Source organism: Melanotaenia boesemani, chromosome 13 (genome assembly GCF_017639745.1).
Source record: "Melanotaenia boesemani isolate fMelBoe1 chromosome 13, fMelBoe1.pri, whole genome shotgun sequence".
Classification (NCBI taxonomy): Eukaryota; Metazoa; Chordata; class Actinopteri; order Atheriniformes; family Melanotaeniidae; genus Melanotaenia; species Melanotaenia boesemani.
Window position 1 is genome coordinate 25,072,628 of NC_055694.1, and position 21,278 is coordinate 25,093,905.

Here is a 21,278-nt window from a genome sequence, read left to right on the forward strand (position 1 = left end):
GTGGGATATATAAGATGTTCTGCTGACTTCCCAGTTCCTCCCTGCCACTGTTTATCAGCAGAATATGGTGTTATAGTCATAAAGATGAAGGGGTGTTTATTAGAATCTGAAGATGATGCACTGCAAGCCGTGCCCCCCTGAGGAGGACACTTAACCACCCACAACCACACTGCCTGCTCTTAGGCTGACACTGTAATCCCACAAAGCAATGAAAGGATGAAGTGAGCGTCTTCAATATGGAGCCTTCTCTGTACTGAGAGCTTCATCAGACTCAACACCTGTGGATCATTCAAAACCTAAAATATAATCATAAGCATGTTGTGTGTCATCCTGTAACACCAAAGCAAATGTAAGGACTGAAACTGAGTACTCACACTTATCTTCGTAGCATCCTTTGGCATTTCCTCATCTGGGGCCACCTAGGAGAGAAAATGAACATTTAGTTTCATCAGATTAAAAAGATTTAAAATATGCACATGGTACAAAGGTGAGGTTGCTCTGAAAAAACCTGGGGTGGATTTTTTTAAATATAAATTTTAGCAGTCTTTGTGTATGGAACAGGAGTTTGACCCCTTATCTTGCATGGAGAAGAAAAGAAAGCAAAAAAATACTGTCATGGCCTCAACTCTCCTAAATCTTATGACTAATACTGGAATTCTTTTCTAGAAAAAGATGGCCTGACCTTGATGACCTGTTGTCCTGCTTCTTTTGGATTACAGTTTTGGAAAATCCTCAAGTCGTTGTTGCCAATGTGCAACAATGTTAGAGAAATAGTGGGAGTGGAGACACCTATGTTTATTGTAAACCAGTTTTTACGATTCTTGTACAGTTCAGCACCTCCTCTTGAAGAACACTTAACGGGAACATGACATCCATCAATACAGCCAATTACTCAAGAGAAGTTCCCATATTTCTACAACTGTATCTTGTAGGTGGTCTGATTATCTCTGACAATAACAGAAAATTGTAATAACTTTTGAATTTTTTTTTATTGCAGCTTGTTCTCCTTTTGCAGTCAATATTTCTTTTATCTAAATAATAAATTAGATAACATAATTCATACTTCAATGTTGGATATTCGCGTCAAAACAAGCCTGTTTGACTTATAACTGCACAGAACCACCTATTTCATCAAGTCGCATTATTATACTGCATGTCATGAGCACTATAAGTTACAAGTGACACATAATCCTACAGTTTTATGTAGTTTTGTGGTTTCTTTGAGAATTGTTTTACCTACATTAGCTGCACATAATTTAGTCTCACCAACTGCTGTATGCAGCACCAAGTATCCATACACAAAGGTAATGTGGTTTGGTTGTGACCTAAGAAAACAGCTGAATTTAAACATGTATGTGGATGTGGAATCTGGTTCTGAATTACTGTAATGCTGATCTATTACTGTTTGATCACAAATGGACATAATCTGCCAAAAACTGAGGAAGTTGTATTGGATGTATGAGAATTTTCAGCCCCTGGTGAGTCTTACTAGGAAACTTTTAGGAGGTATGTTTTTCTACTTTTCCAAAACACCACTGTGGTGCAATTTACTGTTTAACATTATGAGATAGCAACATACCCCTCAGCTTTTGTTTTCTGTAGTGTAGTATTCATGGGACAAAGCAAGATGTAGGAAGGGTAAAATGAGAAAGCCATAACGATAGATTTTAGTTACTGTCTAATTGTGTTTTTAGTAATGTATAGATGTAACACGTAGTTACTTTAATTCTAACTCAAACCATATACTTTTAACCCTAATCATTCCCAGCTTGGAGCATAGTAAATCCTGAAAAGCTTATAAGTGGGAAGGAAGCCTAAGAGTGCAGTGACGTTTTAAAGTCACAGGACAGGTCTTACACCAGTATTCTCTTGCCTTAAGGCCTGTGATTTTGCATCTTCCACCATACCCTCCCTCCTCCTTGCTTATATTTGTCTGTGACCCATTCAACACTATCAATATATATGGAAAGTGAATGATATAATGAGAAAAATATATAGGATGGTGGATTTGTGCAGGCAGCAAAGAAAACATATTAAATACAGTTGTTGAGCTTTTGTCATGAAACTGGAATGTGTTTGTGCTGTGGACCAGTGTAGCTATTTCCCTATTTGTCATGACATTTGATTCTTACCAGCAATCATACAAATTATTAAGTCTAACTTTCACTTAAACAAATGATAAATTACCAGAAATTAATAAGTGTTGTATACCAAACAGGAAACATTTCTGTCTTCTTAATACTTGGGTCATAATTTTATAATTTGCCTCTTTTAATCAGTGATGATAATGGCAAAAGGTAAGACTACCTTATTTAGTAGAAAATGTGAACACATTAGGTATAAAGTAAAGAGAAAAGAATAAATTTGGGGAAAAAAGAGTTGTAAAGAATGTAAAACTTAGGCAGAAATCCCATACAGGTCCTTTTAGTAGATGCAAAAGTTATTTATAACTTTTATGTAAAATATATCAGAGCAGACAGTCAGAGTTCCTGTTCAAAACCCACCTCGTTAGTTGTCCAGGGTTGTCGGTCTGTCCAATCCAGATGGTTCCTAATGTACCACCACTGGATCTCCAGTGAATAGGATGGTGTTCCAGCTCCTCTGAAGGAGCAAGCCATCTCCACATCCTGACCTCTTTGGGCAGTCATGTCGTGGGGCACCTCTGTGAACATGGCTGGACAGACACAGAACAGACATGGTCAACAAATAAGACCTTATTGTTGACCTTTCAGCACAGCAAAACATTTATGAAGCTTATAGGATGATAATAGTCTTTTTGCATTTGTTCTTTTAAATAATCACCCCTGACATCTTACCAGTGCTGAAAGAAGCCTATAATTAGCATATGTGATTAGAAATGATCAGATTAATTTATGTAAATCCTCTAAAGAACGGAATTGATGCTGAGCTTGAGTGTAAGCATAGTCATGAATAATGTTGGGATCCAACTAAACAGCAACAACAAAAAAGGCAGCTTCATAGTCTGGAACATTTTTTAACAGTTCCCTTTTGGTAACAGGGCTTTAAATAGTAAAAGAAAAAGTAAAAGACTGTGGTGTCTTTACAAATTCTTACATTGTTTATTTTCTCTCAGATGTAGAGGACTTTTTTTGCAATAAAATACTTATAACCTGTTCATGATATTCAGGACACATTCGTTTGCCTCCCACTTTCCAATCAATCCATCAACTTATTCATTAACACTTTCTTTTTCTTTTGTTTCATCCATACTTAAAGTCGGTAAATGAATAAATAAATGAATAGAAAACAAGTTTTATTGGCAGTTATGAACAGGAATACTGCTTGGGTTGCTTAGTGACTGTCTCAAGTCTCACTAAAGGGCTCCCTGAGCTTTGTGCTACTATAAATGGTAGCGGCCTCCCTGCAGTAGTCTCATATTTCCTGCACAGGCATGAGAGTGACAATCAGTCAAGATGTGATCAATATTCTAATCTAATTCTTGGCAAGAAAGCAAATAAGTGTATTTTTCAAAATGTCTAACTCTGCATTTAAAAAGACCTTTACTGGCACACTGAGAAGGAGCATTTGTTTAAACCCCAGAAACGAACACTTTAACATCGGCTGTCTTTTAGAAAGCTTTGCAACAATGAATCACTGGAAGAGCTTTAAGTCTCCCCAGTTCCTGTAGATCAGGCCAGTTATAATTGCAACCGGTTATAATTTTTGTCTTTATAAGCGGACTTTGGCTACCAGAACACCAACTTTTACATCTAACCATCATGTTTGGCTGCAGCTAATTATAAAATCACAAGCAATGCCCATTTCATTGTTTTACAATTAGAGGTGCAAAATTCAGGGAATTTTCAAAGTTGGAAACCTTTCATAAGAATTAACGGGAATATATGGAAATTAACAGGAAGTTATGGGAATTAACCGGGAATTTACAAAATTTATGTTTATTCACTTAACAGGGAACTTAAATATAGTTGAGGAAAATATATTGCAGCAAAATCTTGGCTAAAACAACCAGATTTAATGCAAACACAGTTGAATATCTATGCCATCCAGTCACATGCGCACAGCACACTGCTTAGTGATGGTTTTTGAGGCCACACCCCCTCACGTCACACAAACTGGTGACTTCTTCAACCCTGGAGTACTGAGGCCACACTTGAGTTTGCAACTACATAAAGTCAGATAAGCTTTCATAACATTTTGGGGTAAATTTATTTTATACATCAATTGTAAAATATCTTGAAGAAAATTCTAGTTGTTAACTATATATCTGTTTATGCGGTTGCATTAATGTTTATAAAAGCTGTTTTGTTATCTTGTTTTACAGAAAAATGTTGCGCTTGCCATCTGATGTGTGGAGGCACTTCACACAAACTAATGTTGAAGGAAAGTCTTTGTATGTGTGTAAATATTATGCAAGGACATACGTAAAAAATACGTGCATTGATGCAGCAGCATATTGTTAAGTAAAATTTCCTGAAGCCTCAAAGCATATATTTCCAAAATTCCCCAGCATGAAATGTTTCTGGAAATTTATTGGAAATTTACAGGAAATTTTCCTCCCCATTGCAACCTTATTTACAATACAGTTTGTCTTTGATAAATGATAAAATAAAAAATTTTTGTTGTTTTTATTTTGAACTCACAATATACTCACCATGGCAGCTCCGAAAAAAGGGTGCACATTTACTTCACTGTGTAAAGAAGGCAGGCACATTATAGTTTTATTTTTCTTGTAGAATATGCAAGGAAATAATATTGAAATTGATTAAATCATCTTAGAAGAATGGTCAGGCATTCCTATACCCAAAGTCAGAGATGGAAAGACAATTATATAAGATGCCTACAAGGGGTCGTTTCAGAAGGAGAGACCATTAGCATTTAAGATTATAGAAGATTATTACGTTTGTGGATTACTTTTTTTACAGAAAAGATTAAAAATGTCTGCTTTAGTCTTTTCATGTGCAAGTTAATGTGTATTTTTCTTACCTCTATCCACTGGTTTAAGGGGAATGAAAGTTTTTCAAATCTGTCAAAATGTCCGCTCATATTAATATGAGCTTAACTTACATCACTTCATAACCGTGTATTACCACATGTCTCAGAAAAAAAAAGTTATATCACATATCAAGAGCTTCAGGAATCTTTATGTGTTTATTTATTTATTTTTTAATAATTTTCTTGTAGAACAGATACAAATTGTATGAGCCAGAACAAATCATTCACTCAGTGAGCAACACTGAGGTGGATGGCAACAATTTTACTTGTAAGTGAATGTATTAAAACTTAATGTCTAAACATGGAAAATAAAAACTCCAGAGTTACTTCAAGCTAAAAACCTAAAGGATTCAGGACAGAAAACCAGGTAGGAACCATATCCTCTCTTCAGACGATGATTTGTCAGTTAAAACAATAAAAGGCAAAAGCAACTTAAACAGAATTGTGAGATTACAACTGATGTTACTTAGAACTGTCAACCACCAAAGTTAAAGTAGCAATTTTTCTTTTAAACAGTAAAATGAGTGAAATGTGTCCATACATTTATGGATATATTTCCCATTTCCAGCAGCAGCATGGTCTCCCACAGTTCTCTGGTCTTATATATAGCTCCGGTACTTAAGACCCACTGTCCTGCACACTTTACATGTTTCCCCTGCTTCAACCAACCTGACTCAAACCAATGGCTCATTAGCAGACTTGTGCAGAGCTTGTCAGAGATCCATTTAATTTGAAGTGTGTGTTGCAGCAGGGAAACATCTAATACCTGCAGAATAGTCCATTACTGCAATTCTGATAGGTAGTGACAAAACCTTAACACATGCTAATTATTAGTGTCCTCTCTGCAGCAAGAATGAGCAAAGCCACAAAGTATGTTATGTATAAAAAAAACAAACATTTACCAACCAGAGCATCTCAGACAGGCTCTGAAACTGACAGGAGGACCAATTTTCTGCAATGGACCCAATTTCCCAGTCTGCGTCGTCAAAAATAAAGCTTTTTTCCCCCCTGAAAGTCAAGACTGTCAGTAATTGGGGTCCACCACAGCCTGCAAGACAGTCAAACACTATCCCCACCAGCTGTAATAGCCTTGAGAGAAACAATTAGAATGTATCAGCACACTGGAGCTAACCACTGTGCTTCCTCAGGTCTATTCAGTATATATATATATCTATATATATATATATATATATATATATATATATAGATGTATAGATAGATAGATAGATATATATTCACAAATTTTAGGTTTTAAAGGAAATATTAGGCATTTATTAAATTAAGACTACAGTTTGTCTATTACACTGTTAAATCTGTTTGTTTTATAGTTTTTCCAATTACCAAATGTTTTCAGGTATTCCAAGTTTCGTTTGTTTTTTTTCATCTAAATTAAATGAAAAATGAGACTCACTGCACACTAAGGAACAAAATGACGTTTCATTTCTGTGGCTTATGATTATGCTTTCAATAAAAAAATACTGCAAGATAATAGAAATCCTTTAGTCATCTTTATATGACCTTCTTTTTGTCTTTTCCACTGAAACCCAGCAGCCTCTGATTGTCCAATTAGTTTACAAAAGGCACCTCTGAACCTTTAAATGAATTATTAAAATGTGGAAAGGAAATCAAATTCCACTCCAGCTTTCGGAGCGAGCTGGCATACCTGAAGATGACATTGACCAAAACGTGTTTTTCAATGAGGTGCTGTTTCAAATGTCACTTGTCACAATATTCTCCACTTATCATGTAAAAATGACATGTTTACATGTTTATGCTGTTGGGAAATCCCATAAAACAGACCCCTGAGATTTATAGGTTTTTCTTTGTTTTTTCCTTGCTTCTTTCTGAGGTTAATTCTAGTTTTTTTGTTTGTTTTTTTTTTTTTTTTTTTGCTGTTTTTTTTATCATTACTGGAGTCTAAGCTATCCACAAGTGAACAGAAATTTCTTGACATTTGCTATAAAGTATAACTAACCCAGTCAATAAGATGTGTCATCCCTGTGCCAACAGAGTGCTGATTTTCATCTTGCTACATAGATTAATGTCATCCAGTGACGCTGCTCTATAGATCTGTCTCAAATTACGTGAGCAGAACTAGCCTAAAGTCATACATCCCTCTTGTGCATTGATCAAATCTGCTTGTATTTTTCATTTGCGAAACTCGAAACGCACTAGGTATTGATTTGACATTACACTGCCAGCCAAAATGCCTACAGCTCGTCTCTTGTAGATTATATTCAAAGCTGAGACATAAAAACTGCTGTGTAAGAGACAGAACCTCTAAAGTTGGTCTCAGCAGTGATAATCTGTCTTTTCCCACTTAGCTGTGAAGGCCACAACGCAAAATACAAGCACATTTTTCTGGCCTCATGATTTCGCACATTAAAAGACCACAGGAAAATGTAATAGGCATCATCAGTCTATAATACCACATGAGAGATCATTCTCATTCAGTATTTTGTAAAATCCATAGAGCAGATACTAATCTGTTGATATAACATGACATTTTCTTTCTGTAAAACATCCTTTTCTTAGTCTTAATAATTCTCATTTACATTTGAGACTTCAAAAATTACTTTAAAAGTGGACACGAGTAAAAGGAGAAAATTAGATATGTAACATTCAATCATCCTTTACTACTAAGGAAATCTATATTTCACTGATTCTTATACAGCAATGACTCGAGCACATGGTGCTCAAGTGCTCTATCTCTTAATAATAATATCTAATATCCACACTATCATTATTGAGGCTATAAAAGGCTGTGATGAGTTGGGTCGGCATCCCCTGAAGCACTGTTATTTTCCTCAAGATAAACAGCAAAAAGCCTCTCTACTTCTTAAATCAATGCATTAGAGGTACAGCCAAGTCAGACTCCATGCCAACCCATTTTCCACGGCAGGATGGGGAGATAGATGGTGAAGTTAATGTGGGAAAAAAAGACTAAGAAAAAGAGACTACGTGTTTGTGCAGTGATCGAGAAAATAAATCATCACCAAAGATTAAAATAATGAGTGGGTGTTAATGAGAGTGAGGCTCTTTGTATCTGTAAGAGACTAATATATAGCAAGAATTAGAAAAAGAATTAATATAAGACTGTGTGTGTAAATATAAGGGGCAGGCGGGGGTGAAACTAGGGACAATGTGTGAGGCAGCTGATAGCTGTGGGCGGAAAAGCTGCAGGGGCACCACTGATTGTTTCTTTTCTTTGAGAAAGTGGATGTGGCAATTACAGCCACGCTATGAAACGAGCTGGAGATGACTCCTTAGGTTAGTCTTATGTCAGCATATCTTCAGCTTCCTCTCAATACACTCTTTCTGAATGTACAGTACAAATGTGTACAGTGTGGGGTTATTTTATGTTGTTTAAAAGATACCAGTTATTTTTAATGTTTAAGACAGATGCCCTTACATGATAACCATTCAAATCCTTTACTTGGTGCACCCAACTTAAAATGTTTGACTTGCAAAATGTACAACACAAATATAAGTGATTGCACCACTGTATCACAAGTAAAACATTTTTAGAGATGTATTCTGCTGTAAATAGATTATGGTTTATTTGTTATAGTTTGAGAGGAAAATAAGATGACCTAAACATACGTTAATGTTAATGTTACATACATTGTAAGAGATGGTCTATTTGAGATGCTACGGACATTTTCTCTGGTCAAATACCAGAGTGACTTGTAATCTCAAAGCTCCACTAAACACTTTTTCATAACAAATTAAAGAAAGGGTTTGGTTGAAGAGCTGATGTGCAGATAATTATCCCCCAATCCTGCCGTTACATTTAACATTTCAGTTCCTTTAAGCATCGTAGATTTGGTTTATGATCGTTTTCTTAATTCAACCTCACAGTTTTTTTTCAGAACAAAAGCTCTAATAAACTCACTGCTCCACATCCCAGCTTCAAAACAAGAGACAAGTATATGTTTATTTTTAATGTCACTTAACAGCTAAGAAAAAAGTGACACCTGAACTATACTTAAACAATAGCATGTCTATATGGAGGTAAGCCACCACTGATAAATTAATCATTTGTTATGTCTGGACTGAGGAAAATGGTACATTCCCCTGCTCCTATTGCTTATTTAATTGCAAATATATTCAAGTTATGACTTCTCTTTGCCTCTCTCAACAGCAAAGGCAGAGCCACCATCCACTCCAAAAGCATTCAGTGTCAAAAAACGTGCAATTTTACATGTAAGCACACCTAGGCATGTAATGTTTCTGGAGCTTAATGTTAACCTAACCTCCAATCAGTCAAACTCATCCTGGAAATTTAAATACATGTAGAGTGCACACATAACCCTTTTTTTGTGCAACTCATCCACTTCAGCTTCTCTGTACCCAATAAAAAGCCCTCACAAGCATCACTTTACTAGTGCTCATATATCATTCACAGTTAACTAACAAGGGATACTGAGAGGCCCGTCATGCATTTGCTTCTATGCATTTTGCCTGAGGGCTTGTATAACCCCAGACTCACTCCTCTCAGTGCCACAAAGCACTGCTGCAACAGTCAGTTTTTATTATCCATAGGGGCTCTGGCAACATCGAGCCTCTCTGTGCCTTTTCTGCTCTGGATCTGAATCCATCATGTTTGGGCATCCGGCGATGTCAGCCTCTGAATGTCAATGTTGTTCAGTGTAAGAAATGGCTGGTGGTACATCGGGCCACGTGTTGTACTTTCAAGCTTTTCAGCTTCTTGAAATAGCTTTTTTACAAATAAAGTGTGATGTGACTCACTACCTATTGTAATAGTGATTAAGCTGATGTAGCTGCAAATTCTGTTACACTTTGAGACAAAGAAGGGTACATATTGCTGTGTTGTTCGACTACACTTCAGTTAAATAGAATTACATTTTCATTACAACAGTAATTTAGTTAATATTCCCTAATGGATATATTTTATGTACCAGTGCTAATGTACTTCTGGTTGGTACTTCACTCCGCCTTCCACTTTAATATAGCTGAATATGGTTATATAAGATTTTGGACATATCAGACATCTCCCTGGTCATGCTGCATGATGGACAAGAATATTAATGTCTAAAATGTCCAATTTTTTTTGCAGAGTTATAGAGAGGGATTGACTTTCCTTGATGTTCTTCACCACAGGGAGGTCATATGTCAGACACAGCTCAGCTTCAGGAACTGGCTGAAGTTCAGCCTCTTCCAAGGATATTTGAGGACAAAGAACGCAATGAACCCTATCACAAACTGTAAGCACTGCTGTTTAAACATCTTTAAATTGATTGATAATTACCCTGAATTGGAATAACTGGTATGGAAAATGAATGAATGAATGAATGAATGAATGAATGTTAAGGTTTAGTGCAGACTACAGAAGAGTGTTTTATGAATTGAAAGTATTATCCTGGGTGACAGCACTGTTTGTGGCCAGTCCACCAGCAATAATCAACATGTCTTTGAAATATCACAACTACAAACATTCATAAAAATGAAAAACTAATTAAGACTGTATTTCAGCTTTAAAGGGTCATTTTTACACATTTACTCAAATAGTTAAGAGTTTTCCTCTTGTGACTAATCTATCTCAATCTCGTAGAATGATTGACTCCAAATTATTTGGAAATGGCCTCAGAACCCTTCCCAAATGAATGGGTAGCAGCATTTCCTTCTCTTATGTTTTTTCCTCCTTAGCATTGTTTTAACAGACCTGAATTCAGACCTGCAATGTCTGCTTTTACAGCAGTACTCACACTTACTGATGATCAATTAATTAAGCGTGTTTGATTAGCAGCAGCTGGCTGCTACTTATCTTATTAATTTCTATAAAAGCAGTAAGGGTGTTCCTGCTCCTGGATTAGGGCTAATTTGTTTAATATATTTGTTATATATATATATATATATATATGTGTGTGTGTGTGTGTGTGTGTGTGTGCGTCTAAGGTAAGGGATAATGCCCAAAGAGGTGTCCATTATCATAAATTAATGGACTACGCGGAGGCGTGAACCATTCGACGCAAAGCAAACAAAAATGTCACATCATCCTCTGGACACACACAAGCTGTAAGAGCTGCACCCGCCCTCTTTGAAGGGTTTGAAGGGAGATTTAACGTTTGTGACCCTGACCACTGTTGGTTGCGACATTGCGGGACGAATAAATGTTGCTCCATTCTCGTCTCTCCTGGACTGACGGAGCCCAATAAGCCTGCACCTGCTAACATAGCAATGCGTCTGTCACAGACATGATCTGGCGTGTCTGCAGCCCGGCGTCTGAGTTTCTGTTACCATGATTACAACTACTGTTTAGTCAGCGCAATAATTTATAGCAATAAGTCTATTTGATCGGAACTTCTTTCATACTGTAGGTGTCCATTATCACTTCCTAATAGACACCCTCCAGCCAATCAGAATCGAGTATTCACGCAGACCCCGGTATAAATATATATATATATATATATATATATATATATATATATATATATATATATATATTTAATGGGGTCTTCTTCGTATAAAAACCCTATGCAACTGTACATGAAATAAGAAAACAAAAAGAAGAAAAAAAAAATATATATATAAAAACATTTTCCCAGAGGAAAAATTTCAAAGTTGTAGTGGGTTCTTTTTTTTTTTTTTTAGAAGATGAAGAAGATAGTCCTTTGTTCTGATGGTGATGACTGCTGGCAGGAATAATCTCCACTACCTTTCTATCATCCATTGTCTCTCACTGAACACACTTGCACAGCACAGTGACTACCTGTAGCCCTATATATAGGCCCACTGACTAATTACAAGATTGTAGACACTTGTGATGCTAATTAGTGGACACACCTTGGATTAACATGTCTCTTTGGTCACATTATTTTCAGTCTTTTCTAGGGTATCATTTTTGTCCAGGCCTGTTTCATGAGTTTATTTTTTTAAATAATTCTGTTGAAGCATGGGTGAAAAGCAATGTCTGACTTTCAGTTGTTAAATTTCATAGAATTTTTATTTATTATTACTTCTGTCAGATTTAAGTTATTTCTGTGACCATTGTGAGTTTTTCTTTCATTAACTGAAGGGTACCAACAATTTTGTCCACGTCTGTAAGTACAGACCATTTTTCATTTACAAATTTTCTTCACTTTTTTACCTTAGATGATCACTTTAATAATCAGATCAGTTATAATAATCAGGTTAATATTTCATAAAATCTAGACCGAAAGAGTCTAATTTGTGCCCCCTTTTTCTAGACCTTCCCCTGCATAGCTGAAGTATAAACCCTATCTACACCCAGCTAACTACTGTGTTAGAGAAGGTCCTGCCAAAAACAATACTTTGAGGTAAATATGTGATGGTGTAAACTATGAACTGCTAGTTTCCTCTTTCTCAGCTGAACGATAAACAAACGCAACAAGAGAAAAGCCGATCAGCTGATCAACGACAGCCATCATAATTCTGAGAGGAGAAAAAGAAAACAGCTGCTCTGCAAAACACTCACACTGCCAGAGATCCACATTGGTGCAGGATAAGTTTAAAAAAGAATGCGGGAAAAGTGTGGGTGTGGCTCATCATTTCCACCTGGCCTCCCCACGTCCTGACATCCTGTCATAACAGAGACATGATGGATGTATGGGGCTTGTCATGCTGCATAAATTAGTTACCGCCGTTATCGCATTATTTTTGACAGCCCTAATATATATATATATATATATATTATATATATATATATATATATATGCATATATATATATATATATACACTACCGTTCAAAAGTTTGGGGTCACTTTGCCATGGGATTCAATAGGGAAGTGACCCTAAACTTTTGAACGGTAGTGTATAAGTGCACAGCAGCACTGCCAAAAAAAGGTGTATGCATTTTTACATATGCATAAAATAAATTCAACATCTTATTTTTGCTTATCTTATTTTGTTTGTTGGAATATTGATAATGTTGCAGAGAGGGAGACACTGTTCCAGAGATCACAATGAATGTGTTAGGATGCCTGTGTTGTAGCTCAGCAACAACAAAGCTGATGACTTCACAGGCTGTGTCTGCAGCAGTACCAGGTATCATATAAACCACAACCAGAATAACACTGGTAAACTCTCTGGGTAAATAATATGTAGGGAAACTCATGGCAACAGTTTGATGTCCCTTGTGCAGATCTTCTCCTTTACAGTGATATGTCCAGGATGGCACCAACATTGGTTATAAAGTATTGCATTTCCACCTCCCTTTAGCTTTCCGCTGACTTTTTTTTTATTGCAGTCTGTTCGTAAAGTCTTAAAGCACATAATATGGTGAAGCACATAATACTAAATTTCCTGTTTTATTTTTGAGACCTTGTTAACACTTCAAGCTTGTCCATTTTTTTAGCTAGAGATCTCACGTTACCCATCAGAACGATTGGAGGAAGTGGTCTGAATTTCTACAGTTTTTCTATCTACCTTGCTGTTATTTTATTACTGATTGTCTTGGTTTTGGAGAGCTTAATCAGCTGGTCCTGCTGGTAAACAACTCTTTCATTGCCAGTGATACTCATCATAACAATCTTGAAATAGTCCAAAGAATGCAGAAAAAGTGGATTGTATTTAAAAAAAAATGAAACAGCACGGTAAGACCTACTACAGATTGCTGCCAGAATGAATATGTTGAATATACATGCATTTATATTCATGTGTTTTGCATAAACATGCATTAATTTCTTCATATATGTGAGGGACTAAGCTGGTAAGCATGAGGATGCAGGTGGTTTAAGAAAAAATGGGAGTTTTGTTTACCACACAAAAAGAACAAAATCTATCTAAACAGGGTCCTAAAAAGAGGTCACATGAACAAAACCAAACTAAAGTCATAACACTAACATAACAAAGCGCCTTTAAATTAACTGCTCAAATAAAACTGACCAAACACAGTACTGAAAGTACGGAGTGCTACATACAACAGCCAACTGGCTCTGCCAGCGCACTGTAATATCATTAATGATGACATCAGACGGAGGAAACCTTCTCCTCCTCAAAACCCCTCAGACTCATGGGGGTAACATAAACCAAAACGTAAAACAACTTAACATTAACATAAAAGTGAGTACTGTCATTTAGCTAACATCTTTTGGATTTATAACAGCTAACACAACACTACAAGGTCGGTTTTAACTAAGACCTGGTGGCAAGATGGAGCCTGTGTGTTTGGCTGCTCGTCTGTCCCTGATAGATCTGTTTGTATTCGTGCTCTTTCTGACTCTGATCATTCAAAAAAAATTGTTTATGCTGGTATATGATTGCCAAACATTGTTGAATCTCCAACATTGTCGTCATAATCTTGCAGCACTTTGTTCAGCTGTGGTAATTTCAAAGTGCTTTAACGTCTTTCTTCTTTAGTCGGCTTGATTATTGTAACAGTGTTTTTACAGGTCTACCCTAAAAATCAATTTGACAGCTGCAGCCAATTCAGAACTGCTGCTCGAGTCTTCACTAAGATCAAGAAAGTGGACCACATCAGTCCAGCTCTGAGGTCTTTACACTGGTGCTGCTGCTGGTCTTTAAAGCTTTGAATGGTTTAGGACCAAAATACATCAGTGACCTCTTGACCCAGTATGAACCCACCAGAACACTCAGATCATCTGGATCCAGCTTCTTATCAGTTCCCAGAGTCAGAACCAGACATGGAGAATCTGCATTCAGCTTCTATGCTTCACATGACTGAACAAACTCCCAAAAAGCCTCAAATCAGCTAATCCAGGTTAAAGACCCACCTGTCTCTGCTGCATTTCACCTGTTTTAATTTAAAGTTCAGATCTGAATCTGTTTCTTTAAGCTTGAATTTTTAAACTTAATCATGCTTTAATACTGTTTTTATCTAATGTTCTTTTTTTTCCTGTTCACTTTTTTTTAATGTTAAATTATGCTTCTTATTTTCTGTAAAGCACTATGAATCACCCTGTCGTTAAATTGTGCTATACAAATAAATTTGCTTTGCCTTGCCTTTAGAAATAAAGTTGGTATGGTATGGTAAGAATATGAAGTCCCATAAGTCTTTGCGGTTGTATTCACTCAGAATGTACAACAATATATGATTTAATTCTCCCTAAGCTGTATTTAATACAGGTCAATGGCACTTCCTGTACATAAGGCTGCATACCAGTCATGACTAACAAAAATTGTATCCTGATGTTGGCGAATGGGGGTTACCAACTAGAGACATGTTACTGTAGGTGGGGACATCAATATTCAAAGTAGAGCACATTTCGTCTATGCCAATTAAGTGTCTTTGTGTGTTATGTAGCTTCATCCCCCTTGGCTTTGCCAGGCTCTCTTCTTGAGCAGCAGTTACCTGCTGTTTTGGCCTAAATCCCAGTTGCCCGCCAGCCTCAACACAGAGGAGGTCAAACATACTTTTCCCTACTAATCAAATGAAAAAGGTTAAAAGGAGAACATGGCTTCCTAAGCCAGAGAGCTCAGCAAGAACACTAAAGACAAGTCTTTATATATATATATATATATATATATATATATATATACACGTGTGTGTGTGTGTGTGTGTGTGTGTGTGTGTGTGTGTGTGCAATCCAACACAACCAAGGCACCACAGGACAATAAAAAGCAGAGTTTAGAATATTAAGCTCATAGTGGAGTAAATGATCATTGTTCTAAGACTGTTAATAATATTGTGGTTATGATATTATAATAACGTAATAAGAGCAATGATGCAACCTCTGGATTGAAAAACTTTGAAATTACTGGAATCTCTTGAAGCATAACATTGACTGCATTTAACAACTGCAGGCAATCTAAAATGAACATTTCTTTTCATGCACCATAGTTGTATCAGCTTTGAAATATTATGAATACAAGCGATAATACAGCAGCATGAATCTCGTCCAGCGGAGGCCTTTTGTTGCTCCGTAGGACCACATTGTTTGTGTGGTTTGTAGCCCTCACAAAATAAGAAGAAATTCAGAACTGGAGCTGCTGTTTTTTCTGTCCTTTGTGCTGTGCATAAAAACAGGCAGCCTGTGACGTGCCATATCTCCTTTCTTTATACAGAAAGAGGCAAAACCCCCTTCTAGTGAGTTATAAATTGTCAACGAAGATGGTTTATTTATCTTTTCAGCTTTTATATTTCTGATTATTGCATTATTACATTTTCTACTCTGGCAACAACTGAAATTCCCACTGTGTTTAATAAAATGTGTTTTAATTTCTGGTAAAATTATTTCTATCTACCATCTGTCCCTATACAATGTAATATGATCTTACTGACTAAAACTATATAATGAAAGTAGGACCCTGAGAGAGAAGCTGGACGATGCGACAGCAGAGAAAGTGACATTTAGAGAGCTAACACGCTGATGACAGCTACACTGTAGGCTAGGACACTGAAAATCCAGGACCTTGGTTTGTATTCTTAGATTGTTTTAATGCCTAATGGTATGCTAGACGCAATTGGCGACTCGATTGAATTAGAGGTTGCAACATTCAGCTGATTTGAGTTTGCTTACACACTACACATAGTCAAACAATCTGAAGCTTCTGAATAGCGTATCCTCGCCTGAGGCGGTGCTGCATCAAGTATTACTCAAGAAGAAGACCTCCCTAGATTTTCAGAACAAGTTAACTATGATTTCATTTTCTTTAAGAAGGGCTGGTGTGAATGCACCATTAGTTTAGATATATTTATGTGTGGGATGTAAAAACTAAAACAGGTTTTAGAGATTAGAGCTTATGCCACAGTTTTGTTGTGACATAAAACCCATTAGATGAAAGTAAGTGGTTGACACATGCTTTTCTTCAAGGCAGATGCTGACTGACAAGTCCTGACTTATCAAGTTAAGTAATACTTACTGCTGGCTTTTACTTAAAAACACTACAATGACATTGACAAACCTGCTGTGTAGCTGCAAACTGAACTTCAATTCAAGTAATTTTCTCTCAACTCCTAGTAGGTTAACACTCACAGAGTTGGAAACATTTGACCTCTCTCTTTGCAGCACAGCATCTATCCCCCTTGCTGTACTTTATGTCCCTCAGCGCCTCTCTCTTTTCATTTCCATCCAAACTTGCCAGGCAGCTCCTCAGAAATAATTAGCAAATAACGAGTCTCTCACATGGCCTCATAACAAGCTTCATGCTCTAATAATGAGCTTCTAAACAGCTCTGTGGTAAACAGCTGCCATCAGTTACACACAGAGAGCTGGAAGCCTTAAGCTTGAGCAAACTCAAAGACAAACCAGCCTGAGCAAGCAGAATCCACAAGATTGTTTTGTGTCTTTGAAACATGATTTGTTTTTTCTTTTCTTTTTTTTTTTTTTTTACTTGCTTATGGGAAACCACAAATGAATTCCCTGCAGAAAGACACACTTAGAATTTGCTGTGCCTATTGCCTAGTCATACGTCTACAATACTGTAATTAATTTCAAAACATGGATGGAAACAAACTGAGAAAAAGCCAGCAGTTCCCTCAAAAGACATTTTCAGATTTGTAATGCTTCTGAAGAGGCACCGAGTCCTAAATGTCTAGTCATATGTCAGGCATGGCTTTCCATGTAGTGAAAGTAACGTGATCAGTTTGAGAAGCAAGTTTTAAAGAATTAAGGAAAATTTGTTTGTAAAAACAAAACAAAACAAAAAAATACTAATTTCAGATATAACCTGTTTCTTTTGCCCAAGTGAAGTGGGACAAGTGTATTAGTAACATTACTGTCACCTGAAAAGTCTGGATATTATTAAAGGAGAGCTCATGGAGAGGTGTGTAATGATTTTTACAAGCTTCCTTCATGAAAAAGCTCTGAAGGATGTGTGTGGTCCATACAGCAGGAGCTGGGCTAACTAGCCATGAAGCAGCGATGGATGATATGAAGGTTTAAACAGCCATGTGTAAATGCCATTGTGTTTATGAGCCATTCTGTGGCGTTCATGAGGGTTTGTAAGAGGTGCTCACCTTCCACTCAACAGAGTTTTTAACCAAATAACAGAAGCAACGCTAAAATTACAGAGAATTATTATTTTTTGTGTTAACTGAATGTGATGTGGGGCAATTAAAATGCAATTATAAATAAGCTTTGAACTACAGACCAGAGGCAGATCGAAGGTGAGCATGTTCAGTTTTCAAATATGTTCAGTCCCCATTGTGGAAGGAGCTTTTTCTCTACATAACACTGCATTTACTTGATATATAAAATGATCCACTACAAGTGCATTCATCCACCCTAGCAACAAATGTTGTCAGGTCAAATCTACCCAACTTAAATAAAATACCCAGTGTGTTGCAGGACAAGTTCATTGCCTGTCCCTTACAAATTAAGTTGTTTGCAATATATTGATATAAATAGCTCTGAGAGGTGAAGTATATCAACGGAGAAATAAGTAACAGTAACAATAAATCCGTAAATACAACTTTAAGCATAAAAATAAACAGGCAAAATACAGGACACTAAAAGATAAAAAGTACTAATAATAACACTGAAAATAGAAAGACTATTCGGTCTATAGAAATACTGCTATGAATACTGCTATATGTTAATTCAGCAAGGCCACTTAAAACATGCATCTTACAAAAAACTGTGGAACCACATGAGTGCACGAAATGTTAATGAAAACTGTACATCTATAATCCCAAAGAAGGTAAAATGAAAAAAAATGGCATAACAAAAGATAATGCAAATAGAGATAAAACAGAATTCATACAAACGGAATTAAAAGAGAATTAACAATTTATTTACGGAAATGATCCATCCTCCTGGTGCAAATAGGTATGAAATTTATTTTTTTTACAAAAAAGAACAAAAAATGTCAGCTTAATGGCAGTGATCATCCAGCTCTGTAGCTATTTATCATCTGGGTAACTTAAATGTGTGTACAATAATCTGTCTCTTTATATTGTCCTTAAAGAAAGTCTGCAATTAAAAAGTCAACAAAACATATTTCAAAACATAAAGATAACCACATGGTGAAGCTGATAAATGCCATTCTTTGTCTGGTTTATTTTGAACATGCAGCACACAAACTATTGTTATCCTTCCTGTTTGCTGTTCGTAAACAGCTAGTGCACATGCCTGCATGGAGAGCTGTTTTAATCCACCACTGTCTCAGTTGCTATGTATCAGGCATTATTTCTCCTGTTGTGCCAGCTTTCCCAAAGCATCAATTTACCTGTTTCCAGCTTTACAGTAAACAAAAACAACAATTAAAAAACCTCCCAAAGCAATCTGTCAATAAAAGCAATGTGTATGTAGCTCATCCCAAAAGACAGAAGAATCAATAAAGCCATTTCCAAGGTGAATCTATTGCAGCTCTCACTAAACACAGAAACCAAGCAACACCTTTTAAATTCATACAAGGAAGGGAAGCATTGTCCTTTGTTTTGGTTTCAGTGTGCTTGTTTTCCGTAGGTGTACAGGTGTGGCGTGAGTTTCAAAGAGGTGAGCAGAACCAAAGACAATGAAGAAGGAAGAGTATATGCAAAATGAAAGGACCAGGCCTGCAGAAATCTTAACAGGGAGCATCTTTCTTCTTCTGCCTTGTTAAAAGCTGCCTTCACTGGTGTATTCTCCTGAGTCAGGCAGCGGCGGCAGAGAGGAAGACGTAGCAGGCAAGAGACAGGAGATATCAGCACTCTGTATCTAATCTCCCTACCCTCTCTAAAGTACCCTGGAGTATCCTCTCCAGCACAGACAGACAGAAAGATAGGAATTGACAGCTGCACAAGCTATATCCAGACACCCCAGGTTTACAGCTAAAGGTAGGCTCTCACAGCTGGGCCTGACATGGAACAGAAGGGGGGAAAGTTTCAGGGTGGAGGAAAGATGTGTTAAAGAGACAGGCCATAGCTTACCATGCACTGTTATCTCAGGTGCTTCATTACAGAAAGCTCCATGTTGATGTTTGGAATTTGTGGACACGTGGACAGTGGCTTCACTGTTGGATTTCTACTATTGTAATATATTATTAAAACAAATGATACACCTACAATTGCTCTCCCCTCTTCATATTGCATACAAGCAAATGTCCACAGTGACAGGTGTGTGCACAGATCAGTGATAAATAAAGAAATACAGGCACATTTCTCTATAAAAACATCCAGATGTTGCTGATATTGCATATAATTAGATTATTAAAATTACAGAATATGCATATCAAACTGATATCATACTGCTTTTAACATTTGGATGCTGTATTACCAAATTTAGCTGCATTGCATCATTTTACAAATTCATGAATACAGCAATTACTGAGACAGCTTACAGTCTAATATATTTTGGACAGCTGGTTGCTGAACATGCAAACATGTGCTAATATTGAACAAGCACGCATACAAACAAACATATGAGAAGAGAACAGTTCACAATAATAAATTAAGGATGAGTAAATTCTTGGGTTTATTTTGAGCTAATTATTCAGTAAATAATAGCTGTATCAGCCATGCTACCCTGCCTCATGACTGTATGACAATGCCAGGGTGCAGATTTTTGGCACTTAAAATGTAGGCTACAATGTGTATTTATTGTCATATCATGCTAATATTTTAAGCACATTATGTTTTATATGAACAGCACAGCGTTACACATGGGAACCATTATATTGTTGGGAACTTCAGGTCCTGATGGTTGAGACCAGAGTTGACTTAATCTATTCTCTGAAATCTCCAGCACAAAATGTAACATGACCTACATGAGGTGTTGATCCAGTTTTACACAGCAATTAAGATCAGCCACCAACTTACAGTTTTGTCAAGGGCACCAGTCTGGAAACAGGCCTGCATGTTTATGTTTCAGAATCAGGAAACAGACAGGAATATCAGAGCAGGCTCCTCACACACTGGTAATTCCACTCTTAACAGCTATGCTACAAAGCATTGTTCCCAAAGCCACTGGACAAAGGAACAGAAAACCATATACCTCATACTGAATCAATGACAACAGCATTTTCCATTTTCAACATATTGATCCACTTAAGCGTTATGGGCTTAGCATGAATTGTGTTAACTATTATACCTTTTTCAAACCAAGAATTATATCTTTGTATTATAATATGTCTTTAGCTGTTTGGATCTCTACATTTAGCAGAATGTAAAGAAAAGATTTATAGAGTATGAGGAGGACTTTATGTAGGAAATGGACGGCTTCTTTTGACACACAGAAAATGATGCATGCTCTACTCGCTTTGACTGAAAGCACACCATTGAAAGTTATACAGAGCTGTTTCCAAAGAGCTAAAATGGGTTCCCATTATCTACACACTGTTAAAAGCCAGAGAGGAGAGAGCCTTTGTGTCCAAAGCTGGAGGCATACAGGCAGCAACAGGGAGAAGGGGGGTGCTGGAGAAGGTGGTGGGATGTTGGTAG

The 21,278-nt window shown here is 36.8% G+C and overlaps 1 protein-coding gene across 1 annotated transcript in view; it reads right to left on the reverse strand.

The window, feature by feature from the left end:
* The window catches only part of LOC121651419 (V-set and transmembrane domain-containing protein 2-like protein), a 47,775-nt gene that overhangs the window by 5,115 nt on the left and 21,382 nt on the right, over positions 1 to 21,278 (reverse strand). Inside the window, exons 2-3 of the mRNA XM_042003614.1 lie at positions 2,505 to 2,674; positions 375 to 419 (exon numbers count right to left, since the gene is read on the reverse strand). Of these exons, the coding sequence (XP_041859548.1) occupies positions 375 to 419; positions 2,505 to 2,674 (215 nt within the window). The remainder of the gene's footprint in view (positions 1 to 374; positions 420 to 2,504; positions 2,675 to 21,278) is intronic.